The sequence below is a fragment of the Dama dama genome, chromosome 5 (assembly GCF_033118175.1).
Source record: "Dama dama isolate Ldn47 chromosome 5, ASM3311817v1, whole genome shotgun sequence".
NCBI lineage: Eukaryota > Metazoa > Chordata > Mammalia > Artiodactyla > Cervidae > Dama > Dama dama.
In genome coordinates, this window is record NC_083685.1 from 88,879,827 (window position 1) to 88,907,819 (window position 27,993).

General features: G+C 35.9%; 2 protein-coding genes across 9 annotated transcripts in view; one reads left to right on the forward strand and one right to left on the reverse strand.

Annotated features, from left to right (window-relative positions):
- The window catches only part of NF1 (neurofibromin 1), a 238,640-nt gene that overhangs the window by 23,461 nt on the left and 187,186 nt on the right, over positions 1-27,993 (reverse strand). For all 8 annotated transcript variants that reach the window (XR_009692943.1, XM_061142862.1, XM_061142857.1 and 5 more), the window contains 14 exons: positions 20,495-20,927; positions 19,565-19,905; positions 17,011-17,213; positions 13,613-13,806; positions 12,426-12,566; positions 11,975-12,254; positions 10,992-11,206; positions 10,745-10,806; positions 10,477-10,591; positions 9,644-9,745; positions 6,805-6,945; positions 3,981-4,107; positions 2,286-2,417; positions 664-799 (listed from right to left, as the gene is read on the reverse strand). Coding sequence is in view for 7 of the 8 variants with exons in the window: in XM_061142862.1 (XP_060998845.1) it covers positions 664-799; positions 2,286-2,417; positions 3,981-4,107; positions 6,805-6,945; positions 9,644-9,745; positions 10,477-10,591; positions 10,745-10,806; positions 10,992-11,206; positions 11,975-12,254; positions 12,426-12,566; positions 13,613-13,806; positions 17,011-17,213; positions 19,565-19,905; positions 20,495-20,927 (2,622 nt within the window). In the remaining variant the exon portion in view is untranslated. The remainder of the gene's footprint in view (positions 1-663; positions 800-2,285; positions 2,418-3,980; positions 4,108-6,804; positions 6,946-9,643; positions 9,746-10,476; positions 10,592-10,744; positions 10,807-10,991; positions 11,207-11,974; positions 12,255-12,425; positions 12,567-13,612; positions 13,807-17,010; positions 17,214-19,564; positions 19,906-20,494; positions 20,928-27,993) is intronic.
- EVI2A (ecotropic viral integration site 2A) lies at positions 23,315-27,912 on the forward strand. Its single transcript, XM_061142866.1, has 2 exons — positions 23,315-23,554; positions 26,119-27,912. The coding sequence occupies exon 2, from the start codon at positions 26,140-26,142 to the stop codon at positions 26,836-26,838; it is 699 nt and encodes a 232-aa protein (XP_060998849.1). The 5' UTR covers positions 23,315-23,554; positions 26,119-26,139; the 3' UTR covers positions 26,839-27,912.

Genomic DNA, 27,993 nt, shown 5'->3' on the forward strand with positions numbered 1-27,993 from the left:
ATGTTGATAAATTTAATGATACAAGCTCTACAAAGACATGATTATTTTCCTATGTTCAACACTGTACCTAACACTTAAAGGTACCATTAACTGAAAATATAAAAAAACTCCAAATGATGCCAATTTTATGGAATTTCTCTATGTTTTAGTGAAAAACATGCTACCCAAAGCCACACATGACAGCAAATATAATTTGATTATCTTAACTAAATCTGCACTATAGAAAAATTTTTAGTAACTTTAGTGTGATATGAGTAAATACGTAAATATGTTGGCATGTATATCTTTTTACAAATCTGTATACCTCAGTTTTCTATCATTAAGCTTGTAATGTTGCTTATATTTCACCTTAGGTTTTCCTAGGCCTTCTCCTACAGTCTGATACTTTCAAGATCATCTCTTCATCATTCAACTGACTTGTGCTTAAAAAGAGACAAAGTAATGTTAACTAATTAGCACAAATAGTTAAGAAGAACTTTCTCACTACTAACCCACATAAAATATCGTACATTTATAAAATGAGTTTTGATTTATATTCTTCCTTGATTATCTTTAGTTTCTCTTCTATATTACCTTCTGGATTACTCTGCTGCTTGACTCCATTGGCACAGAAAATCAAAACCTGATGAAATTATGTAATTATGGGAGGAGAAGCCCACTTACCTATAGCTAGGGTCACCATGATGAATGGGATATGTATCCATAGGAACATTTTCCATTGAAATATCAGTAAGAAGCAGAGACTTTCTATGTTTTAGGCTACAGCGACTTCGAACTTCCTCAGACACTGTAAGTAGAGCTAAAAAAAACAAGAAGGAAGATTTAACAATTTAATAAATCACAAATATGATTTAAAATAGGATATACTTCTTACAAGCTCCTAAAGAGAATAACAGCTGTTAAACATGCATGTAGAGAGTCTTGGAGAGTTGAAGTTTAAGGGTATAAACCCTTAGGACAGATTTGTTTATCTTTAAGGGTTTACCATCTGTTTTGGAAGGCTGCATGTAAACATTAAACAGATTTAAACAGTATCTATATAGTCCAGCGCTTTAATGTCTATTTGACATCAACAAACATAAAAGGTCAGCAGGCCAGGACTATAATGTCCATTTCTTAGGTAAAGAAAAATACTTTGAAATGTTAAATGATTTGCTCAAGGTCAAATGACTCAAAAAAGTTGCTACAAAGTGAAGTCTGCTAAACTGGGAATCAGCACTTTCCATCAAATGACTATGTTTATACTCAATGCCCTGTAATGACCTCTATGGGAAAAGAATCTTAAGAAGAGTGAATATATGCACATGTATGTGATTCACTATGTGGAACAGCAGAAACGAATACAACACTATAAATCATCAGACTCCAAATGAAAAAAAAAGACTATGTTCAACAATTGTGTTACATATAAGTGCTAAGTGTTGCTGAAAGGAGAAACACAAACTGGGTAATAGCAAGCAAGGACAGTATAATGGAAGGAGGGGAGGGGCAGACAGTCTAGGCAAAACAGATGGCATCAGGAATGAATATTAAAGAGACATAAAGGCACTTCTAGTGGGTGGCAAGTAGACTAGCTTAAAATAGCCCATCCATTTCGAAAGGAAATAAAAAATGAGCCTGTGACATTTAGAGAAAGAGGACAGATCAGGAGGGCTGCTTCAGGGCTCAAGATGCTGCTGCTGCTGCTAAGTCGCTTCAGTCGTGTCCGACTCTGTGTGACCCTATGGACAGAAGCCCACCAGGCTCCTCTGTCCACGGGATTCTTTAGGCAAGAATATTGGAGTGGGTTGCCATTTCCTTCTCCTTCAAGATGCTAGGCTCAGGCATTTAGATTTTATGACAGACAACAGGGAGTTATGTAGTGTCGTGAACCAAAGATGACAAGAGAACCCATTTCATATACTAATGCAAATTCTTTTATAAGGAAAAATGTTTTGGCAAACTTTCCAAATTTTAACCAACACCACAGGACTTAGCTGTGAACTCTTTACTCTGCTAAGCAATCAGTAGAAGGACCCATAGGTGTCTGTACCTTTTTTGTGGTCCTTAGATATATATGTGCATGCCAAGTCACTTCAGTCATGTCCTACTCTTTGTGACCCTATGGACTATAGCTCACCAGGCTCCTCTGTCCATGGGATTTCCCAGACAAGAATATCGGAGTGGGTTGCCATGCCCTCCTCCAGGGACCAAACCCCTGTCTCTTACATCTCCTGCATTGGCAGGCAGGTTCTTTACCACTAGCGCCACCTGTAAGATTAATTTTGTCTATTTTGTGTTTTTACCTGCCAAGTAAGCCACGCTCTGTGTATTCACCTCAAACTTGTCACAATTTCTATGTTTATTAACCAGAGTTAGTAGTGTATGCAAAATTCTGACCGTTCTTGCGACAATGGCAGGTGAAGGATGCCTGTATCCTAGAAAAAATAAAAACAAACAAGAAGTTAATTATTTCTTTCAGTAAGCATTTGTTGAATTCTTACTCTGTGACTAGCAACTCTGCAAAGAAGAGAAGTATATAAGGGGTAACTCCTGCCTTCTGAGACCAGCCATTGGGGAAGGTAAAATATACACATATGTGAACAGTTAATTAACTAAATATAGAATTAAGCACCAAAAATGTGCAGAACAGAATAATGCTCCCTAGAACATGAAGGCACCTCAGGGAGAGGAAAATTAGGAAAGATAATAAGTGTTTCAGATCTTCTATTCCCTACAACAGCACAAGGATTTTTTTAAAAACCTAATATTGTAGTTTGTCTTAAGATATGCTTTGAAAACAGGGTTTTATCACTTAATTTTTTTTCTAGTTAAAGGAAGAAGCCTTATGATATTGGGACTATATGCTCTCAAAGGTCAAAGAAATGGGTTGATTAGGGTAAGTTTGATCTTTGGACAGCTTTTAATCACTAATGCAACTCCATTTAAAATAGGGAATTTGTACACTGGAAATATTTCATATCCCTTTAGAAATACAGAATAAGCAAGTACTTTATCAGCCTAGTTGCAATTCATCTCTTGGTATCTTGTAGTTAGTGTAGTATCTTTTAAGCAATCCCTATTCACTTTAGAGATTAAAACTGTCAATATTTTTTTGCAAAGATTTCATAAGGTGGTGAAATAAAATGCATACATTCACACCAGTGTGTGTGTGTGTGTGTGTGTATGTACCTGGTTAAAAACCTGGGGGAACCTCTATGATCCCTCAAGCCTGACCATCATTTAAATTGATACAACACTGCAGATTCAAGTTCTAGCTTGAGTCTCTAATTTTGGCCAAATCTAAAACCAGCAATTCATGCTAGCTCCTTATTCCAGGCCATACTTTACACTGCTTTTGCTTCTGACTCACCCTATATGCCATTTCTGTTAACTGCAGTTTTGGGCCATGGCTGTACCAGATTAATAAACCGGAGGTAACATTCAAGGAAGTCAGAAGTAGGGAGTAAAGTCAGGTGAGCGAGTGAATGAGCTCACTCTGAGGAATAACTGGAGATCACTGCTGTAAGTAATATAGAAATGTGGAGGTGGGAGAATGGGGACCAGAGGGCGAGGTCCTATGGTATGTAATAACAGTACTGAACAATAGTAAATTAGTAACAAGTTAAGACAATCTCTGGTCAAATCTCAAATTTCTAACATGAGTTACTCAAATAACATTTATTAATTTGTAATCTGTCTTATTTTGATAACCAAAAAGATACTTAAGTATCATTAACTAATAAAACAGCTATTAGAAGGTTTAGTACTTAGAAATTGTGTAACAATCAACTTCTTTGCTTTCTAAAGGAAATTTGGTATTTGATACAGAAGTTAGGCTCTATTAAAATACATACTAAACAAAACACAACTCACTAAGACAAATAGTTTGCATTTAAAGTAAGACATATGAGCCAAATTATATCAAGCACTCAGTTATTTTAGTTACTTCTGGCTTCTTGATACTATTTCATAAAAATATTTTGACACAAGGTCTCTACCTTTTAAGAGGTGTCCAACCAGTGCGAAGTTAAAGTTAGAGTTGAAATTGAGTCCAACAAAATGATCCATTTGTTTGCAGTGCCATTCCAGAGGGTTCCGGATTGCCATGAACACTTCCTCTGGACTCTATTAAAAATAATCATGAGACAGTTGATGGGGTTCACACAGAAGGATCACTAAATTGGATTTTGTTTGCATTCAACAGCTATGGCAAAGTAAATAATCCTTTTAGGTTGAGAAAAATTATTTTCAGATGACTACAAAATACCATAGAACATTTAAGGTATTACAAATAAATTAGTGCAAGACAGTCAAGCATGTAGGGAATAAGGTGATGGAAGATACAACAGCTTTGATTTATAATGTAAAATAAGTGACTGTCAATTTACATCCTGGTGACTTTTAAAAACCTATACTGTTATTTTAAATAAGACCAATTGAATCGTAGCTGGCACTTTGGGTACTATGACTGGATACTCAAGAGAATGAAGAGGACTCACATTTACTGAGGGCCTGCTGTAGAGAACAGGGTGAGATACACTACTGTACTGAAACCTTAAAGCAATTCTGCGTAACAGACGTCAGCTCCATTTTACAGACTGATCAACTGACTGATATGATATGTCAGTGAACCAAACAGACAGACAAAAACTACTAGCCCTGGCAAATTTGACGTTCTAGTGTGGTAAAACAAAGAACTGAAACTCAAAAATGCTAGGTAACCTGACCTCTAAATTAAGGTATTTAACAATATTTCCTAAAGTGTGGTTTTAGGAATACCTGCCTTAAAGTCACTGATGATGCTTGTTCAAGGGTGGAAAGTACTGGGTTCAATCTCAGAATCATGGGAAGTGGTAAGGCCCAGGAATTTGCATTTTAAAAAAAAGAAGCCCTGTGATTCTCTTATACACAGAGATTTTATTTTAAAGCAAAAACTGAAAGTACTTAGGGTCATGTTCAGGTCTGTCTAGGTTTCTACCTCAAAGAAAGAAAAACATTAGACTATAAAATAAATGTAGAGAGATGTTTAGAGTAACATTTTCTATAATAAAAAAAGATAACAGACAAATCAAATGTTCATTAATGGGCAAATGGTTAAATACACTGTGGCTCATGCATTCTGTAAAATACTCTGCAGTCATGAGGAAGAATTATACACACACACACACACACGAATTTTGTGTGTGTGTGTGTGTGTGTGTGTGTGTATATATATATATATGCTTTACAGAGATGTTCATATTGTTAAAAAAAGCAAGTTGCAGAATATTACGTAAATATTAAAGTATTAACTTACTATAAGTTCAATGTGTATATATATTTTCAGCTTTACTGAGGTATAACTGACAAAATTGGAAGGTATTTAAAGTGTACAATGTGATTATTTGAATAATGAATGTATATCCTTTCACATATACATTTCTCCCATTAAGTCAATAAATTATCACTTCACATATTTACATCCCATCCCCCTTTTTGGGGGAGAACATTTAAGTTCTCCTCTCTTAGCAAATTTCAATTTATAATACAACAATTATGTTATCAACTATAGTCATTAGGTTAAATAATAGATCCTCAGACCTTATTCATCTTTCATTCTGGTAACTTTTAACAAGCTTTATTAACTGATTCCTAGTATCCAGAGACACTGGAGTCAATATTAACTTCTGCTAATGGTCTATTTTGCCAATGAAAATGCCAAGGCAGATATTCCTAGACAAACACTTCACTTACAAATATCCTATATTCACACAAAAGGCCAATAGCTAGCCATCTCTCTGACCACTGCTGTCCCAAGACCACTCCAGAAACGGACAATGGGATTAGGAAAGAAAGGTTCTAGTTCCAAGTCAGATGTACAAACAGGAACAAGTTATCTGACTTCTTTGTTCTTTTCTGTCCTATAAAATGGATAATAAAACTTCAAGATAACTTCTACATCTAAAATTCTGTTTCCATATTTCCCAGAGCCCCAGCTGTTCTGGGTCTACACTACACTACTGTTTGGAAGACAAAACAAACGATGTTTAGACCAGGCATCTCCACATATAAAACCATGCTCTGGTCTGTTTCTTTCTTCTCACAAGCTCTGTTAATTTTGCTTTAAGCAAATCTCTTATTATATACACATATTTATCTTAAAATTCCTCTCTTTTTTCCTAGACTCTTCTTTTTTTTTTTCTCCAAAGACAAAACGAATATAATTTCTTACTATTGTATTTCTTTTACTATACTCTGTAAACCAAAATCCAATCTCAATCAAGACTAATAGGTGTTAAGAGGGGTGGTGATGGTATTAATATGTTTTAAAGTGGGATTAAGCAAACAAAAGACTAGCATAATCAAGTGTCCAAAAGTTTCCTTTAGACTCCTCCAAACTCCTCATCTGCTTCTAATTATACCTATTTCTCATTAAGTACCATGATTCAATAAAAGTAAGCTTATTTTTAGATTATTTCTTCATGAAGTAAAGTAGGGGTGGGGAATGCTAACCTTTACCCTTAGGTTATGAAATTACAATTAACGAACGTACAGTGCATAAGACAGCATAGAGCCTAGCAAGGTAGCTATTATTATTACTCAATATTTTTATCCTTTTTCTGTTTACCAATATTGGGCAAGTACTGTGTTTTGCTATTTTTATATAAAAAAGTATGCAAAGTTTAAACCATTTTATGAGCTAGTAAGGAATTATATTCACAACCAGTTGCACAGAAATTCATATTTAAAGATGGATCTCTTCTAATTTTAAAAGACAACAACAAAAAAAAGGAGACACTCTAACATGCATAATTTAGAAATACCAACCGAAAGCTTGTTTACCTTGTCGTTGAATATTCGGAGACTGTCTAAGGTGTGCAGGTTTTGTTCCAGAAGTGCAGTGCCTGCTGAGTACAAGTTGACCTCGTCGAGTTGCAGCACTGCCACAGCAACCCAGAAGAGGGCTTTGTGCAGAGGGGAGTCCTGGGCAGGGGAGACGCACTCCAGGTTAGTAAGATACACCACCGTCCCATCAAAACACACTGCAGTATACAAGAAATCATGTACGCGCTCAGTCGTGTCTGACTCTCTGTGACCCCATGGACTGTAGCCCACCAGGCTCCTCTGTCCATGAGATTTTCCAGGCAAGAATACTGGAGTGGGCTGCCATTTTCTACTCCAGGGAACTTTCCCGACCCAGGGATCGAACCTGCATCTCCTGCACTGGCAGGCGCTTCCTTACAGCTGAGCCATTGGGGTAGCCCCTTAATAGAGTTTATCTGGAAGTTCCTATCTCATTTACACTTGCTTTCCTTAGAAGTTTCTTCAGTTGAGTTACTTTGCTTGCTTACAAATTTGTAACAGATATAACAAGATTTTATTTAACATATTAAACCTAGGCATAATGAAAATATTATGCTTAATATTTTAAGCATGTCTATATTAATTAGATCAACATTTTAATACCAGGTACTTAATACTGAATATTTCTTAATTCACGTGAACCTGAAATCCACTTAGGTTAATTTCTCTTGTATTTAGAACTGCTCGATTTGCAAGTGCTTATTTTTCTTTAGGCTGGTTAGGTTAGAGCTCATTTTACAAATTAACCTCAGCAATATTATCCAAAGACAAAGAAACATACTGAGACATACATATATCCAGACAGACACAATGAGAGATATACCTTCATTTTCTAAACTTAATCATGAATCAGATATGACAATATAAAACAAAATGTAAATAAGTTGGAATAATAAAATTTAAAAGGCTTCTTTCCTTCCCCCACCCCTCAGTTTCAGCAATTAAGAGACAGTCTAGATAAGTGATCCAGAGAGCTCTGGGTCTCAAGGGACAGGGAGCGAAAATCAGGTTCTCCTGGTAGGAGTTATTGCCCTCAGGACAAGAATTCTAAAGAGAGATTTTTTTTTTTTCGTCAAGCTTTCTCCACTGTTTTGGGAATTAAATTGGTTGGGGGTCAATTTTCTACTGGCATTGGGTAATAAAGTGGTGCAATTAAAGGTTCATAATTTTCATAGATACCCCCTTTTCTTTTTTTTGTAATGGTTTTGAAAAGTTGGCCAGTCAGTGTAACAAGAGTGGTTTGTGTGTAACTCAGACCAACCTAGACTGTCTTTTTGACAAGAGTAGCTAAATCTTCATCTAAGCCTTCTTTAAAGGTGGAGTTAAGCAAAAGGATCATTTTAGTTGTTAGAGAATGATTCAAATGTCAAGCCAGCATATTGCTTAAAGCTTTTTTCCCCCAATCTTCTATAATAGTTTGGACTGATTCATCCAATCTTTGCTTGCACTGTTGAATCTTTGTCCATTTATGGTTTTTGGAGAAAGTTCTGAGGTAGGTTTGAGTAATTTCTGAGCTAATCCCTTGTATTTGATGCAAGCTTCTGCACTATGTGATTCAAAGTCCTTTAAGGGGTATTTTCACCCTGCTTTCTCTAGTCATTCCCTTGTTTTGCTTTCAGAAACTAACAGCTGCATTAGTTGATACAGATATGAAAACCTGGGCTCGTAGGTCCAGATGGTCAATTAAAATTCCTTAACAAATTCCAGAGGATCCTGACTGGGATTGGGAAATTCCTTGGCTAAACCCCTAAGTTCTGTTCGGATCCAGGGTGTACAGGTAAGCATCGAGGATGATTAATTTCTCCCTGTAATAGGTTTCACCTTAAGGGAGCTATAATCACTTCTGATTTTTTTTATCCTCCTCTGCTGGGGAAAGGTGAGAAGCAGGAGGCAGAAGAGTTGCAAGGCAAAAAGCATCTGGGCCAGACACATTCCATTCAGTTTGACCTTACAGTTAGGATTGCACAGTGTCTTTTTCTAACTGTGCACACAAAAATATCAATTTTGGAATATCAAAAGAACCCCAATTTGGCCATTTTAGAATGTTTGTAGAGCACAGAGCTCAATACCAGGAACATATAGGTCTTTATTTCTCTGTAATCTCTCTCAATCTGGCGTATCTTTGTACTCAATTCACAGAATACAACTTTAGAGTTGGAAGATAACACTATGCCATTACTTAGTCAATTTATTGATGTGGAAACATAATGTCCAGATATTATACAGATGACCTGCCTGAGGTCACAAAGCTGAGATGAGCTCAGACCACCCTGAAACAGGGTCTGCTATTATCTTATTCCCTTTAAACATTATCCTCACTTAGCACCAGACTCCTGATTACCAGGTGAACTTTACCCCAGCTTTACATTTCTCTACAATAATGATCACCAACTAACCCATCGTGTATTTTAATTACTTTATTATCTAGCCACTCCTCAACTTTCACATTCATTCCAGAATAAAAGTTCCATGAAAGCAGATAATTTTATTGGCTTTTTTCAGTATTATATCTCTAGCACCTAAAACAGTACTTGGCACACAGCAGATGCTCAACTTGATGAAAGAACTAAGAATATATATCCATCTTTCCTTTAAGCACTGATAAAACAATACCCAATACTTAAGAACATACTCTCCATGCTCATTCTTCCTCTAATGTAAATAAAACAACTGAATTTTAAGGTAAGACATTCTACTTTAACTACAGCTTTTTCTTTATAATTTCTCTATCCATCTTATTTTCTGAACTCTTTGAAAGAAAATAACATTTAACACTAACACCCAAAATAAATGCACTCATTTTCTTCACAGTAATTACCTTATTAAGAAGTGGTTGTAATTTGGTTAGTGCTATTACTGTAGCTTCTATCAGAACTTGACTGTTGTAAGTATCAGGTCCTTTTAAGCAACTCTCAAGAGCCTTTTAGAGAAACAGAATTCTTTATGTTACTTTCATTGAAACAAAACATTTACTCCTAAACTGAATTTCAGAATTATTTCAGGAACAATTCCTTATTTAATAAGTGCGAGAATTATTTCCAATGCTGTGGTGATCTTGGTAGCTAGTAAACACATTTGGAATCTTTTTTAAAAGTATTTCTATAGTATATTCTAACATAGTAAGTCAGGAATTGTTATAGCAATTACAAATTACATAATTTTATATAAGGCTAGTCTTTGTTGTTGTTTAGTCGCTAAGTCATGTCTGACTCTTTGTAACCCCATGGACTGTAGCCCACTAGGCTCCTCAGTCCATGGCATTTCCCAGATAAGAATACTGGAGTGAGTTGCCATTTCCTTTTCCAGGGGAATCTTCTCCATCCAGGGATCAAACCTCCCTCTCCTGTATTGCAGGTAGATTCTTTACCACTGAGCCACCTTAGAAATATTACCTAGTTAATATCTAGTTAAATGCTTATAATAAAATATTAATAGTACCTTCTGCCAAAAGAAATAGTTAATTTTTTTAAGATTCTTCTCTAGAGAGGCTTCACTTCAAAGAATTATAATAAATAATCAAAACCCATTTTTAAAGATTCAATAAACAACATATAAGATATTTTATTAAATTCAAATTTAAATGTCCCTTAGAAAAATTCAAGATATACTTTACAACTTGGGACAAATATTTGGGAAGAGAGGGGGAAGTACCTTGCTGAGAATACGGATAATCTGCTTTATCTGTCCATGAGATACTCGTTTGCTAATACAGCCAAAGACAACAAGAGCTCTTGGTTGCAGGGATGGGTTATACTGGAATGCAAATCTGCAATTAAAAAATTCAAAGAGCTTATGAAAACTGTTGTGCTTATATATATACATATAAATACATAGACTAATTATTTAAAATATTAATTATGCAGTAATATCTATCTTTTCAACAGTATACATACTTTTGTAACTTAAATTTGGGATATACCTTTGTGCTAGTTCTGTCCATTGGTCCAGCCACTTGCATGTTGGAATATCTCTCATACATGCCTAAAAAAAAGACACTCTGAATATATTTATGTATATAAATGTTTCTAGAAACATTCTAAACACAGTCTGTATGAATGTTTTTATTTAAGATTAAGTACAAAACAGAATAAAACAGTATTTCTTCTATACAGCACCAGTGGAGTTTTAAAAATGAGTTTAGCTTCTTATCATTTTGCCTTCTATACCTCCATGATCTCCAACAAAGCCTCTGTGACTGTTTCCAAGGATGTCAAAGCAAAAGTCTCCCTCTCATAGGAGCCAGGAGAGAATGACCTGTCCCGGTAACTGGAGCGGAAGGCGATGACAGCAGCTGACTTGACTTTGCTAATGCCAAACAGCAGGTAAAATTTGGGTAATGAGAACTCTGTCAAGCTGAGTCTCAAAACTTGCTTGGTCTCTTCTATAAAAGAGAAAAGAAACAAGTAAAGACTTTAAAGATATAATTTTTTAAAAAAAATTCTGAAGTGTCACATATTTTATTATGAATTTATAAAATTTGAATATCATATCAAATTACCTAACAGTGCTCCCTAAATCAACCCTCTGGATATGTTAGCTTCATGCTCATCAATTAACTCCCTGTCTACAAATTTGTACTAGGAAAGCAACATTGTTAACCAGTGCTGAGCTTTAAGCTTAGGTGATAACTACTAGGTTTCCATGAAAAATGTGCATAGAACATCTCAGCTGTGGCTTGAGATGGAATGAAAGTAATTCATTCTTTTTCTTTTCGATTGTATTTTATGTCATTGCTGCTGCTGCTGCTAAGTCACATCAGTTGTGTCCAACTCTGTGTGACCCCGTAGACGGCAGCCCACCAGGCTCCACTGTCCCTGGGATTCTCCAGGCAAGAATACTGGAGTGGGTCGCCATTTCCTTCTCCAATGGATAAAAGTGTAAAGTGAAGTCACTCAGTCGTGTCCGACTCTTAGCGACCCATGGACTGCAGCCCACCAGGCTCCTCCATCCATGGGATTTTCCAGGCAAGAGTACTGGAGTGGGGTACCAGTGCCTTCTCCAATTTCATGTCATTACTATAGATCTAAATAAGCAGCTTGGTGTGAAGGCATCATAATATTAATAAATAAATACGTAATCTAGGCTAATCAAGTGGTATAAAATGGGGAAAGGACTTGGTAAAAACACACACTGCTTTCCTGGAACTTACCACTAAAATGAAGTTGTGAACAAGTACACAGAGAGTGAATGATGTTAATGACCAATCCATGTGTGGAAGCTCTCAAGGACAGTGGCCCTGTGGCTACTAAGAAAGTAACAACGTGGAAGAGGTAGGGGAGATGAGCTGCCACGTCGAGGGAATTGTTGAAGGACAGCATTAGCATGTAGCGAGCCAGAATGGCAATGTCATCCCACATAAGATGTTGCTCTAAAGTAGGAGTTGGAGATAGGCATGTCTTGTCAATTATTTTGCACATCCTTCCAATAACCTGTAAGGAAGCAAAATTAAAAAAAAAAAAAAGGGAGCTAGAAAGTTTTATCACAAAAAATTTTTTCTTAAAATGATTGTTATAAAACAAAAAACCTCCTGATAAAAAACAAACAAACAAACAAACAGATACATCAAACCATACCCCAGAAGGCAAAGGAAAAGTGATTACCTTGCTTGAAACCAATTTCACATTTCCAGAAGCCAAAGCTACAGCGGTATCTGCCATCACCTCAGCCTTTATTGATCCCAAGCCACCAGTTGCACTGGTTTTGATGAAACTGTCCAGTACAACATCAAGGAGGTCTGTAATCTAGTGGAAGAGGGAAAGATTAACTTACATTTTAGCTATTCTACCAACTTAATTTTTAACTTAAAAATAATTCAAGGAGCAGTCCAATCAATATGAAAATTCTGTTTTACCTGAGGCCTCCAAAACACTAGGTTTTATTTAGAGACTTGTCAGAAATTTATCATAAAATATCCAGAAAAGGATCAGAACAGTCACTCAATTCCTTCAGAGACTGGTATTAAAAAATTTTAAATCTCTACATATATTATTTTCATTCACTTTTAAAGCACCTCTGTTCTCTAAGACAATAATGTATCAGCAGTATAAAGTACAATTATTTTAAAATAAAAGAAATGACATCAAAGTACTGAAATGTTTTGTAGAGCTACAAAACTGGCTCCAAGGTCATTTAAAATAATGTGGAGGATTCACAGCATTATCTGAATAAGGGTATTGCCTCCTTAAGTGATTACTTTGAAGAAATGATAGCATAATTCTTGTCAGATAGAAATTACATTATACTATTTTAATATTGGCATTCTTAAAATAGAACTATAAGTGAGAGCAAGAGGCCCAAATAACATCATTAGCAAACATTTACTGACACTTGTGGCAGACAGGATACTAGAATATACTATAAGGCACTACTTATCAGAAACAATATCAGATTTTCACAGTTAAATTCTACATGTAGCCATCCCTTGGTGTCCGTGGAGATTAGTTCCAGGACCCCCTGAAGATTATCAAAGTCCCTCACTTAAGAAATGGCATAGTACAGTTGGCCCTCAACACCTATGGGTTCTGCACATCACGGATTCTGTGCGGCAACTGTAGTAATGCTATGGAGAAGAGTGCTAGAATAATTAGTTTTTCTCTGGCTCTGAGACACAGACTCCTATAGTTCTGAAGTGGATCAGGGGTTAGGTGGGTGTCTGGCATCCTTTTTGAAAAAGGGGACTGTCTTTTTCTATAGCTATATCCCTAGTGCAGTGCTTCGCACAATGTGGGTATCAGACAAATATCTGCACCAAGGAGGTACTAGATAAATATTTGAGCAAACTCAATACCTGCCCAAGGCTCCCCCATATTTTTGCTTGAATAGATGGATACATCTGTTTCTCATTTATGGTCATTGTTATCAGCTTATCAAGAATTGCAGTAACTCTCTGTCGCTTGGCATCATCATTGTGCTTACAAAAACGTACTAGATTTGATAGCCATGGAGTCATGTACTCCAAACAAAGGTGTTTCAATTCAATACCTGGAGGGGAAAATTACATTATTAGCACAGATGGTCCATGAAAATGACATCAACAATTATTTCAAAATAAAAGATTGGGAGGAAAAAAGGTACAAGATAAAGACCATAACCTAAAATCAGGCCTGGAGAAGAGAGACTTGGCAAATATATTACTGAAGAGAGAGATGAAAAAAGAGAACAAGCCTTAAAGAAAGTAATCTCCAAAGTCATTAAGCCAATTTTTGAAAAGTTTTATATTACTTTTCTCCCTTTTAATAGCCTCTCTTCTAGTTAAAAATATTCTCATTTTATTCTCATTTTAAAAGGAATATTGGTAATCATAGGAACTTTGATAAAAAGAGAGTATCACCATAAAAATGAAATTGGATATCAATATATTGGTGTATCACCTGACCTCTCCATAGGCTTTCAAATCTATGCAGAGATACTGTATATTCACGGGTTACACACATGTAACCCATCCCAACTCCTCCACAAAAATTAGGGTTATGCTACATACAGAATATGCTTGTTTGTTTTTTATTTTTAATTGGAGGATAGTTGCTTTATAATATTGTGTTGGTTTTTGCACACAGTATGCTCTGAATGTTTATTTCACTATATATTATACTGAGATTTACTCAACATTAAAAATTTTCCAAGGAACGACATCTTGTAACTTTTTATTTTGAAGTAACTCCAAACTTACAAAAAGATACAAAATTAATGCAAAGACTCCTCTATATAACTTCACCAAGAGTACCCAAAGCATTTTTTAATCATGTTTATATATATAAACATGATTATATATATATATATATATATAGCATAAAACCTGCCATTTTAAAGTGTACAGTTCACAGGAATTAAGTACATTCACACCATTGTGCAACCATCACCACCATCCATTTCAGAACATTTTAATCTTCCCAAATTGAAATTCTGTACCAAAAATATTTTTAATGGCCTCATATTATTTCATGATATGAAGATTACAGAGAAGAATAATGTAATTGGTTCTTCAGTGTTTATTTTTAGACTGCTTCAGCATTTTGCTTAAGTAATGTTTAGCGAAGCACAAAAGTATGTAAAATAAATCTCTGGCAACAGAGGTGATAACAGTGGTTACTGTTGGTGAGGCAATGGACTGCCAGAGAGGAAATTTCTGGATGCTGGAAATGTTCCGTATCTTGATCTGGGAGAGGGTTTTATAATGTACTCACGTGTAAAAATTGATCAAATTGTTTATTTAAGATTTTGGCACTTTACTGATGATAAAATGCACCTGAATTTTTAAAATCTAAATAAAAAATAATGCTATGGTAAACATACGGACATTAATTCCTTAGGATAAATTCCTTAGGAATTATGAGTCCAAAAGCTGTAAACTTCCTTAGGGTTCTCCATATCCATGTCCAAACTACTCTCCAGAAAAGTTACACGTGTTCACAATTCCAAAGAAATCAACACTGCCTTTTAAAAAAATCTTTCTTTGCCTGCCAACATAGGTCCATATAGTCAAAGCTATGGTTTTTCCAGTAGTCAAGTATGGATGTGAGAGTTGGACCATAAATAAGGCTGAGCACTGAAGAGCTGATGCTTCTTAACTGTGGTGTTGGAGAAGACTCTTGAGAGTCCCTTGGACTGCAAGGAGATCAAACCAATCAATCTTAAAGGAAATCAGTCCTGAATATTCATCAGAAGGACTGATGCTGAAGCTGAAGCTCTGAGACTCTGGGCACCTGATGTGAAGAACTGACTCATTAGAAAAATCCCTGATGCTGGGAAAGATTGAAGGCAGGAAGAGAAGGGGATGACAGAGGATGAGACGGTTGGATGGTATCACCAATCGATGGACACAAGTTTGAGCAGGCTCCGGGAGATGGTGAAGGACAGGGAGACCTGGTGTGCTGCAGTCCATGGGGTTGCAAAGAGTTGGACACGACTGAGCAACTGAACAACAATTCTTTCAGTTTGAATTTCTTCAAACTTGTTAGTGAACTTTCACCATTTCCTTTGTTTCAATCTATTACTTTTCTTGCTTCATAAGTCCTTACTCAGAAAGCAATTAAATATTATTCCTCTTTCTTACATGGTTCCAGTTTTTATATTCAATTCTTTAAAAAAAAGTTAGAACTTATTTCAGCATCATCTTGTGGTTTGGGGTTAAGATGAAGACCCAACTTGATTCATTTCTCAGCCTCCTCATTTCTGAAGTGATTTAATCTTCCCCCATTAGTCTGTGTTACTTCTTTATCAATATGCTTCTCTTAAAGTGATCGGATTGCTGATTTTTGAATACTCATTTTAATTACTGTTCAGTTCAGTCACTCTCTACCTCATTCTTAATCCTCAACTCTCACAGCTATTTTGAAGGGACTGAACTGAATCACAACCATCTGATAAGAACTGTCTCTCCAGGAACACAATACATGTGTCCATTCACTCAAACCTTCGTTAATATTTTTTTTAATAAAGCTTTATATCTGTCTTGTCAGTTTTGCATGTTTTCTTTTTAGAGTTATAATCCTATATCTCTTGCTGTAAAAATACACAGTGATCTGGTCTTAATGAATTTCCAAAGCTTTCATTAACACAGAAAAGTCAAGAAATGTGTTTGAGTGTATTAAAAAGTTTTATGTATTATGGAGAGAGAAAGGGAAGGGAAGAATATGTCAGGGAATAAGCTGGGAGAAGAGCAACATTTATACTACTACAGAGTCTGAAGATGGATAGACATAAAGAATAGATGTTAAATTTACGTTTATGAAAGCCAAGTCAGGAGTTGACTCTGGACCTTGTATTTTGTGCCACTGCATTCTCCATGAACTATACATAAACAATAAAATCACAGTTCAAATTCAACCTGAAGTAAAGAGAAAATGACTACTTCCCTAAAATCAAGGAGACAACATGGATATTTTACACATTTGGAATAACTTGCTAAGAAGAGAAATTTGCTAATGTGAAACACGGAATGAAAAACACTTTGTAAGTGGTGCAGAGACACAGAAGATATCAAAATCTTCCCATTGTGCATGTACTGCCAAATTTTTTGTGGATTTCTCAATGTGATCTACCATGAAGTTTCTTCAGTAAGACAAAAAATAAAAATAAGAAGTGGAAATACACTAAAGATTTCATTGGCAAATTTTGAAATCAAAGGACTGTCTTTGAATCTTCTTAGAATCATTGTTAGTATTAAAAAAAAAAATCATTACTTACTAGATTTGCTAAATCCAGAAATACACTCTTCCAAAAATTCTAAGGTGAGGTGTGGCTCATTGGCTGCCAGGGTCTTACTAATAGAGACAATAAAGAGGGTGTTGTTGGCTGGGATACATAAACCTGACGTCTCTAGTAACTGGCCCTCAATTTTTAAATTAAAGGTACAAGTTAAGGCACACAGAAGATTATAGGCAGCTGACCTAGGAGAAAACACAAATTAAGTTGTTTTAAACTTCTTTCTTATAATTTCAAATTTTTCATAACATACAACTTATGATTCTGTTACCAAGCATAGATCAACTATTTTAAAATTTTATGACCAGAGATAAGATTTTATAATTCTATGGTAAATTCCAAATACCCCACAATTATATTTTTTAAAAGGAAAATTCTCCATATAATCAGAAGAGAACTCTGAGGCTCCTAACGACAGCGAGTATAAGGCCTTTCTAAAAGACATTCCTTTGGGATATAAAATATGAGAATTTTATGGTCTTAAGATCAGTCAATATGAAGAAAGTCAGAATAAGGCATACCATATTTTCAGTGAGGCCAAAACTCAAAATTGTGGCTCCCCTTCTCACTAGATCCAGATATAACCAGGAGCACAAGAAATGAGATGGCCCTCATAAAATTAGAATGCTAAAATCTTTCATTAGAATCTCCCAAATTTCTTTCTAGGTGTCCTACAATTTATACTACAAACTAGACGTCAAACAATTTTTTAATATAATTAAGTACCTCCCTCCACGTGCCATTTTTTCCTTAAATGAACTTCTATTATACATAAAAGCACTGAATTAAAAAAAATAAAGAACACTCAAACTGTAATATATATCCTGGTTCCATCAGAACCAAAGTCTTCCCTATAAATGTCTAAAAATATACTTAAACAATTTAGGAGACAGCTCAAAACACTCAATTTTCAGACTTAGATTTTTCCACCCTATCCAGCAAAACAAATGGTTTGCTCAGTAAATTTCAGGTTTTCCTTATCTCTGAACTTTCATCATGCTAATATATTTATGTAATAACCACACAGGGGAAAAAGCCACTGAAATATAAGTCTGCCTCAAGGCTTTTTCTCTGGAACGATAGGCTTCAGCAAAAAGCAGAAGCTGTCAGTTTGCTTTATTTCACAAGAGAAGAATACAGGTTCATTCAAGCTAATAACTGTTAGAAGTCTGCTAGCACTCTTCTATGAGGAATTCTGAACTAGAAACTCAAGACAGACATAGCTCCATTTTCCTAAAATGAAAATATTAACATCATTGTTTCTAAGTTTGTGTATCTTTTATTAACGCCAAGAAATTCTAAGTGATGCTATTTTGACAGTGACTTTCACTCTTATTTCAACAGAACTGTTACTTCAACGGAACTGGGATTCCTCAAACTGGGAGTAGGTGTCACAGACTCCTCTCAGATAATGAAAGGTAAGCATACGTGAAATTTTGTGTGTATTTTCTGGGAGTTCACGGACCCCATGAGGACCGTCCAGGTAAAGAAATCTTGCTTATTTTTTTTCCTCTTAAATTAGGGAGGATTTGCAATTCTAAAAAACCCATTTATAAAACCTGGGCTATATTATACCCTAGGGAAGATTTTCCAAAGCCAAGAATTTATATCTGTAAAAACGTAATAGTCCCAAGGTACTTGGGGCAAAACATCATCTTAACATGAAAAGGAGAGAGGCCGAAGAGGGAAGTGGTATGGAGACACTGGCAGAGAGGAAAGGGTGGCGGGGGATGGGGAGGCAGTTGGGAGGAAATATTTGTTAAGTACAAACAATTTGCTAGACGCTATGCTCTACTACCACACATTTATTAAACTTTGTAAGTTTACAGGAAGGCAGGGTTACCTTTATTTTTAAAAAGAGGAAACTAGTGCTCATCTGCAGAACTTCAGTACCTTGACCAAAGTCATACAGAGCAGCAGGTCTAGATTTAAACCAAAACTCCTGATGCCATAGGCCCTGTCCTTTCCTCATTCATTTAGATACTGAGCCTAACCAGATCCAATTATAACTCTGCTCATCTGACATCTATATTTGTCTTAAGCTTTCTTTCAAGAATTTTGTTAAAGTTACACAGTCGCGGAAACTATGTAATGTTACTCAATTACTGAACATTAAGCCTTCCTTTTCAAATAATGATAATCTTATTTGACTGTAAGGGAGCTGAATAGTGATGTACTTTTAAATATGGGAAAAATTAGAGAACTCAAAAAAGGAGAAATTTTATTTAGAAGTAGACTTAAAAAAAAAAAAAACTTTTTTAAAAAAGAAAAACAAACAAAAAAACCCCACCAAAATGGCCATGTTGTTATGTTTCAGATGAAAGTTGAAAGAACACTGGTTTAGTATAAATCACCCTATCCAGATTTACATAGTTCATGTGTGAATCTGATGAGGGCATACTGGTTTACCTACTTAGAATGCCTGCTAATAATTTATAGTATTAAGGTAGAGACTGCCTTAAAAGCTTATTAATTGATCTCATTTTAAAACCAACAAACCTTAAATAAGACTGAAATGAGTTTTTAAAAAACCTACCGTAAACTAGGGTCTGAACTGCCTAAATTAAGTAATGCAATATTGAGTAGTGTCCCAGGGACGTCTTTTGGCCGAATCTTGGTGTGCTGAGGAATGGAGTCGGGTTGCGACAGCTCCCAGCGTGTCCGGATGTGAATGATAGACTGAACGATGGCATCACACTCTTGGTGCATGAAGGTGAGAGGTGTGCCTTGGTTTGCAATCGTTAGGGTGAACTGGTTCTCGTCCACTAGGCAGATCTCTTCAATTTCCGAGGCATAATAGATATCATTTAAAAAGACTGATTGCCCCAGCACTTTTGTTCGCTCTGCTGAGGTTACTTGAACAGCAGTAGAACCAACCTGGAAAATGGCAGCAAGAGGGGAGAGTGGAAAAGGATTAAATTTCATTATGTAGAAATCTGAGAGGTTTAAAAAACCAACCAACCAAACAAAATACCATGATTGCCATTTAAAGAGTTACCACCATTATATATTCAAACAGGTTCAATAAAAATTGTGATAAGTGCTGTCAAAAGAAACTGAAAACATCAGAAAACATTTTTTAGCTTCTAAAAGCTTGACATCCTATGGATAATTACAAATTTTATCCTGAAGGTTCATGTTCATCCTCTGCTAAAAAGCATGTAATAATCAAAAGAACTCTCAATAGGTAGTTCCCATTCCTCAATTACTCCTGCCATTTGACAGATATGCAGCAAACCGCCCACTCTACACTACTCTCCTGCCTCCAATCCAACCTGGAAATCATATTAAGCGTACACCTCTCCAGCCTTCTGCAGGACCTCCATTAAGACAGAAAGCTTGGTTTTCCTCCATCTGGACTTTACATTTGCTATACAGTACTAAAGGAACCCTGGGGAGTCTAGTAGATTGGCTGGTTAGTCAAGCAAGGCAAAGAATCACTTACCTAACAGGCAGTGAAACTTACTTTAATAGACACCTTGGTGTCTTTGTGAGCTAGCTTGAGAGCATTGTGGAAAACCTTCAGGTCCTCTTCTAAAGCCAAGGTGGCAGCGGGTAGTTTCTGCTGTTCATGCTCAATGTGCTCAGCCAGTTTCCCAGGACAGTCTATGAAAATGAGTCTTTTGCTGCCTTTGAGGCCAGTCAGCAGCCGCTCATGATACTTGGTATATTCCCTGACCCAGGAGTTACAGTTATAGATATATACTGCAGAGACATTATCATAAGCAAAGCCAGGAAAAACCACAAACCACTTGGAGAGAAAGTCTGTTTTAAAGCGATTGCTAGGCCCAGTATGGGTAAGGTCCACTACAATTTCATATGGCTTTGCATAATATGGCTTTAAAGTCAGCAAGACGTGGTATATCAGCAAATCACCATTGATTTGACCAGTTTTGAACCTGAGGAGGATGAAAAAAAAGGACACAAATCATTAAGAGTTCTGAATTCCTTTATTTTCTGATTAGTTTTCTAGAGAAAACAAACTATAATATGAAACAATTACACAAAGTCTGGATCCATTTTTTAAATCACTTGTTCTTAAGACACTGAGAAGGCTGAAGTAAAATGGAAGAGACAAATCCCCAGTTCAAAACCTGAGCAACAACAGCAACAACAAACTTGTCTACCACAGTCAAGCAAGGAGGAAGGCAATGGACATTGGTCAGCTGCTTCCGGGCCCACACAAGTTCCCAGGTGAACTATTTAGGTGGGAACGACCCACTTGGTGCCTTGGAGTAAACTGAATGAATTTAGTCAATTCATTTAATCCACCATGACCAGAAAGAATGGGTCAATAGTGATCATGTGATTCAAACCAGGACAACCAGGGCCAATAGGCCCAATTCAAAGACTTCAGCTTAAATTGTTGAGAACTGAGATCTTTTTCTTCCCTGATGTTTGTAATTAAAGGAACATATAGCTCTGAGAGTTGTTAGCTTGTACCTTAAGATATGAATGAAAAGCCTGCCTAAAAACTGAAGAAATGGAGCAGAGAAATGACAAGATAAACTGCGGCCCCAGCCATTTCTTTTGAGTCCTAGATAAAGCCCCTCTCCTGGGATCAAATTTATTCCTGTATTATTCAGTTGTGTGAGCCAATACATTCCATTTTTTTGATTAAGTTGTCTATGTCGTATGTTGTCTACATCCAAAAAAATGCTAATCAATATGAGTAGTCAAAATAAGGACCATAAGAAAGCCCCCAAATACAGTCCAGAATTTCAAAATGAATCAACCTTATATCAACTTTGGCCCAACGTTCTATACTTGATGATTCTGGTGGTACTACAAAGTAAGCTAAAACAAATATCCTTTCCTAAGAGTTTTAAATCTTATTGGGAAAAAATAAGATAAAAATATGACAAGTTTAAGTCATCTTAAAGTATTTCAAGAACAAAGAAGGGATATGAGGTAGTATGTAATCACTTGTCAAAGAAACTACACAGAAAAATACTTTTGTGAAGTTCAAAAGAGGGAGAAATCAACACAAACTGGGTAATCAGTGAAAGCTACATAGAAGATGCTGAAGTGGGCAGGAGGAATTTCAAACTCAACAAGAGGAGGGAATGGCAGGCCTCATGGAGAGAGAGAAGAAGGGGGAAAAATAGGCAACTAGATGTGCTGAGGCAAGAATCAGCTAGCTGAGCTAGAATGGAGCATTCATATAGAGAAATTTTAAGAGAGAAAGCTGGAAAAATACAGAATAGCCAAATTGTGAAGGGACCAAAACTGCTCAACTAAGGGGCTCAGATTTTCTCTTAAGAGCTTGGTATTTCTTGGAGGATGTTTTGTGGCACATCAGCGGTAGAATCAACTCTGTGCCTCATTAAAACACAGTTTCCTGTCCTAGCCCAGACCTACTATATATAAATCTATGCAGTGGGGCCCGGAGATTTTCATCGTTTTTCAACAACCTTTTCATCTGATGTTTATGTGCACAAACATTTCTGAATTGCAGCTGCAGGTGTTAAGAAGTTATTTGACCACATTTTTTTAAAAAGAAAAAGGTGATATGATCACAGGAAGTGATATATACAATATATAAGAAGGAGTTGAGGCTAGTAAAAAAGATATTTTAATAGTCTAGGTATGGTTTAATAAGCATCTAAAATATCTACAAGGCTAAAAGTGAGAGAAGAAACTGATCCAAAAATATGAAGAAAGGATCGACATGACCCAAGGTCTTTATTAAGGCTGAAACAAAGGATTTGAATTAAAAGGACTTGCTGTATAGCAAGCCTCTGCCATTACCAAGAATGTTACCACCATAAATAAAAACAGAGATCACAAGGGGCAGTCACTTTGGGGGAAAAATGAAGTCCATTTTAGACACATTGAGTATGAGGTCCTGACAGGACATTAGAGGGGAGTGTGTGTGTGTATATACACTACACTTAAGATTATAAGGGATTTTTTGTCCCTTATAACCTAAGTTCACTAGATATTCTCTCCAAACCACTGTTGCATTTCCATACTTTGAAATGCTGGTTATATACATTACTGTTTCTATTATCTGACCAATATCCTGGGTCTCCAAACTCATGTTATCAAATCAGTCTGTGGTATACAAATATAATTTTTAGAGAAGATTTTAATGCTCAATCTCAGGGTAAGTGCTATTTTCTCTTTTTCTGAAAGATACTAACATAGCATTCGAAAGCATATAGCAGACATACATAATAAGCATAGGGTCAAAAGGCATTAAACAGAAAACCCTCCCTACCCTGGAGGCGGGGATTTGTCCTACAAAGCCTCCTGTCATGCCAGTGGCCAAATAGACAAGTTGGAGATTTTTTTTTCCCCTGTGACATGTGCTTTAGCTGCAGTGGAAAGGAAATGTGTCATCTGTGGTTAGTGGAAAGCTAGCTGTACATATCCTTTTTTTTTTTAAACTGCAGATTTACTTTTAGGTTCAGATTCTTCAAGTCTATTCTGCTTTAAATTATTTGGAAGCTGTGCTTCAAGAAAAGAAAAGAAGTGGCTTATTAAAATCAGGTTATAAGATTTTGACCAAGCATTTTGTAAGGTAGGTCATATATATGGCTTTTCTTATGCCTGTTCATTTATAACTTCTTACAGATTAGTGTTTGAGGAAATTGTACTAACAAAGTAGAATTAGTAATGGAACACGTATCCTGTTTTCTTCTCTGTTCTATTAAGTAAAATTTAAGTAAGAAATGGCAAGAGTTACCATCAACACAGAGCTTTAAATTAAGATTAAGTAGGATTTGAGTTTAGTCTCTTAAGTGAATTGTAAAGTTCATGTTATTCATGTTCATGTTAATCAAATAAGTTTAAAAAACAAATTTCTCATTACTAATGCTTAGGCATTATAAATTTTATTGAAAACTACCAGAGATAAAGGAAAGTTTTGATTATATCACCTGGCCTCCACTGCATAAAATAGAGATGTAGAGACAGCTCTCTATTCTTAGGCATTTGTAAGGATATCAAAGTCTCATTTTGTTAACGGTTTGTTTATTTGGGGATGACAGTACATCTGGCTGAAGACAATCAACAGCGGGCCTATTATTTATCCTGTGGTGAGAACTGCTAAAATGTGTACAAATACTATGAGACATATTACACTGCTAATGAACTAATGTGACAAGAATAACTTGCTTTGAATCATTTTTAGCATCTCATGCAGAAGTCCAGTCTAGTATAAAAGGCTGGAAATTATTTGCTAATCTAATGTAAAGTCTTTCTCTTTGAGGAAAAATCACAAGTACTTCGACAAAAATACTTTGTGGAAGTATCCAAAGATTTATGTCATTCAACTTAAAAATTGAATTAAAACACTATTATAGACAAGTCAGTGCACAATATCTTTAACTGTCTATAAAAATTACAATCTGAAAAGTAATCTTACTTCTAGAACACATAAGGGTTTTTTTTCTCCTCCATACTATCAATAGGAAATATTACTTCAGAGGTTAGTTTCTAGTTAGCATTGTTTATTATATGCTACTTTCATTTGTATAACAGTATGTCACATTTGTTATTCTCAAATCAACTATACTTCAGTTGGGGGAAAAAAAAAAAAAAAAAAGCATGAGTAGCAGCAGTATCTGTGTCACCTGGGAATTAGTTAAAAGTCTCAGGTCCCTCCTAGACCTATGCATTAAAAACAAACTCACATCCATGTACTTTCAAGTTTGAGAAGAACTTATATATAATAGGCAAACAGGCACTTTTATTTGATATATCTCAGGAGACGGAAATGGCAACCCACTCCAGTAACCTTGCCTGGAAAATTCCATGGACAGAGGAGCCTGGTGGTCTACAGTCCATGGGGTCACAAAGAGTCGCACATGACTGACTGACTAAACAACAGAAGAGTAAACTGATTTTTGCTCCCGCTTCCCTATTCATATAAATGCAAACAATAAAACACTCTTACAAAAGTGGCCCAGACAAACTGGAATACTATTTTAAAAGAGATAGCTCAAAAATGGTAATGAATCTTTCCTGCTGGCTTACCAGTACCTAGAACAGATATGCCAGTTGCATTTAAATTTTCAGTCTTATGATGGATAATGAAAATTAGGAACACAGTTTTCCCCTTTGTGGACTGGCTTCCAACAAGCTCAGACCCAAAACCGAAATTCTACCTTTTCATTTATAGGTTGATACTCTTATGATCTGCACTGACTTCCCACTTGAGTCTGAATCCCATGATCTTGATGTTGTATTTCTATTTTATTGTATAACTTATTTTTAAAGATTATGTCAAAATATTCACAGAAAAATTCTAAGCACAAATAATAATGAGAAAGGTCAATATCTTTTGTTGAACTTTTGAGATTATTCAAAGAAACTTGCCTCTTTTCCTCCGTAATGCCAGAGGTTTGGGATGAGAAAAGTGGCATGCCTCTGCTTTCAGAAAGCCACAGTAACTCAGGGGCCATAGAGGTGAAGGGAGACCCATCATTATAAAAGTGCTTTCATGGATACTTGAAATGTATTTCTAAGCACTAGCTTTATTCTAAGCTTCAAGATAAAACACCCAGGAAGAAAAAAGAACATCTTGAATTTCTACTTGACGTCCGTTTTCTCTTGGTTGCTACCACACTTCCCCTTTCCTGAGCCCCCTGCAAAACTATTTGCATTTTCTTCTCATACACGAAGCAAAATGTCACATTTCTCCTTTACTATACAGATGGGTGACTCATTTGTTAGAGGATGGGGAGTTTGTGCAAGGAGTTTCCTTAAATGGTCAGGAAAAAAAAAAAGGAGGAATCAAAAAAGTAAAAGCAGAAGTATGTGACTCAAAGCTAAATTCTTCTAGCATGTTCAAGAGGGAGGAAACTCTTAAACCAGGGTATTCAGTTTACAATGACTGGCAGTTATCTGTAATGCTACCTTTTAGCATTTAAAAAATAAGAGAAATTAAATTGTTTCTTTATGTGTAGCCTAGTAGAAAAAAAGATCAGTTCAGAAGGAATTCAAACAGGAAAGCAAATGCCAGGCATGAGTGTAATTATAGCTAAAACTTATCAACTATCTATCCATCTTTTAATGACAATTACCAAAACTAGGAACCATTATTCTTTCACAAGTTAACAAATTATATTTCTTTTCCTACAGATTACCAGTACACTCACAGACATGGGACACACGGGACATTACCTGCATCTTGCCTTTCTGATGACAACAGCTTTTTCTTTGTCTCCTGGAACAAAAGCAAACTATACCCATCTGTGGGATAACAATACTACTGTCTTAGATCCAGATATTCGCAACAAGATGGACAGAAGCCAAAATGAAAACTTTAACACAAACCCTAAGACTCCTGAAGCAGATAAAAAAGATAATTCTACAAACATGCCTGAAACAGCAACATCATCTCATATCACGTTTTTAACTCCTAAATCTGAACTGGAACTTTATGTATCTTCTGTTGTCAGGAACAGTTCTCCAACAGTACAGGGCATTAAAAACACAAGCAAAAGTCACAGTGAAATTTTCAAAAAGGGTGTCTGTGAGGACAACAACAACAAAATGGCTATGCTAGTCTGCTTAATCATAATTGCCGTGCTCTTTCTTATCTGCACCATTCTATTTCTATCAACTGTGGTTCTGGCAAACAAAGTCTCATCTCTCAGACGATCAAAACAAGTAGGCAAGCGTCAGCCTAGGAGCAATGGTGACTTTCTGGCAAGCAGTGGTCTCTGGCCTGCTGAATCAGACACTTGGAAAAGAGCAAAACAGCTCACAGTGCCCAACCTAATGATGCAATCTACTGGAGTGCTCACAGCTCCGAGGGAAAGACAAGATGAAGAAGGAACCGAAAAACTCACTCACTAACAGATGCTTTAGTGAAGAAAATGCAAAGTAGCAATGAGAAAGTTTCTAGGGTCAAAATGAAGTCAGGTTGACATTTAATGCCAAGGTGTTGGTCTGGCGGGCTAAAATTTGACATGGCTGGGCCTTGCTTAGAATCAAGCAACTGAGAAGGGAAGAAGTATGCCTGCTTACTTAATTATTTACACTGTGTCTGACACTGTTTTAAAAAGCAAATAATAAAACAACCAAGCATTCAAGGAAGGTTCTAAAGACAAGCTGAAGGAACTGACCATAATAGAGTTAGAAAGAGACAATTGATGAGTTTTTCTTTTTCAGCAATAGCAGCCACATGATCTGTGTCCAAATGTAAGTGAACTTTGAAGAGTGTCAGTGTATCATTTGAGGCTATCAAATGCTTCAACACCTAACAGAAGTCACATTCCTAGTGCATAGAGCTGAACTGTAGAGTTACATGGTACTTTCTTGGCTGAATGTGACAGAATCCATATCAGTTCATCTATAAACACGGCTAACGTTATGCCAGATGCTTTCATCTTTACATGTGGTGTACATAAGAAAGTCATTTTCTACTATATTTAATTAAAACTTTAAATTTTGTATAATAAATTAAGATGACAGAATAAAAATGACTATGTATATTTACATTCACTTTATTATTTTAGCGAATACACAGCAAAGATCAATAAGAAACAGAGTACAACTGAAACAGATGAGATTTATAGCCTCAACAGAATGCTAAGTGTAAATGTAAAACATATCTTACTGTTTAAGTGTAATGTAACTCTATAAATATTGCTTATGGGATTTTTTATAGCAACTATTCAAAGGCTGATTAGATTTTGGACTTTTTGAGAGTGCCAACTGACCTAATAAACCAATTTTATTTTTTTACTATCCAATATGACATGAGCAAAGGAAAGATGTGTATATATGCATGTGTTTGTTCTAATTTGGAAAACAGGATACTCAGGTAGTTGTTGAACGTTTAAAGAAATTGGGTTCAAGTAAAATAGTGGCTTATATTTAAGCCAAGACTTTCATCCTCAATTTAATAAATTGCAAAAATTGCTTTGAGAGACTTTCCAACTGTCCACCAAAACTGACACAGAGCATACTTAATTAAAGACCAGGCCATTCTTAAAAATCTCATCCCTT

What these genes read in the sequence shown, in the direction of transcription:
- EVI2A (XM_061142866.1), top strand. Translation starts at nt 26,140, where the DNA reads ATGGGACACACGGGACATTACCTGCATCTTGCCTTTCTGATGACAACA.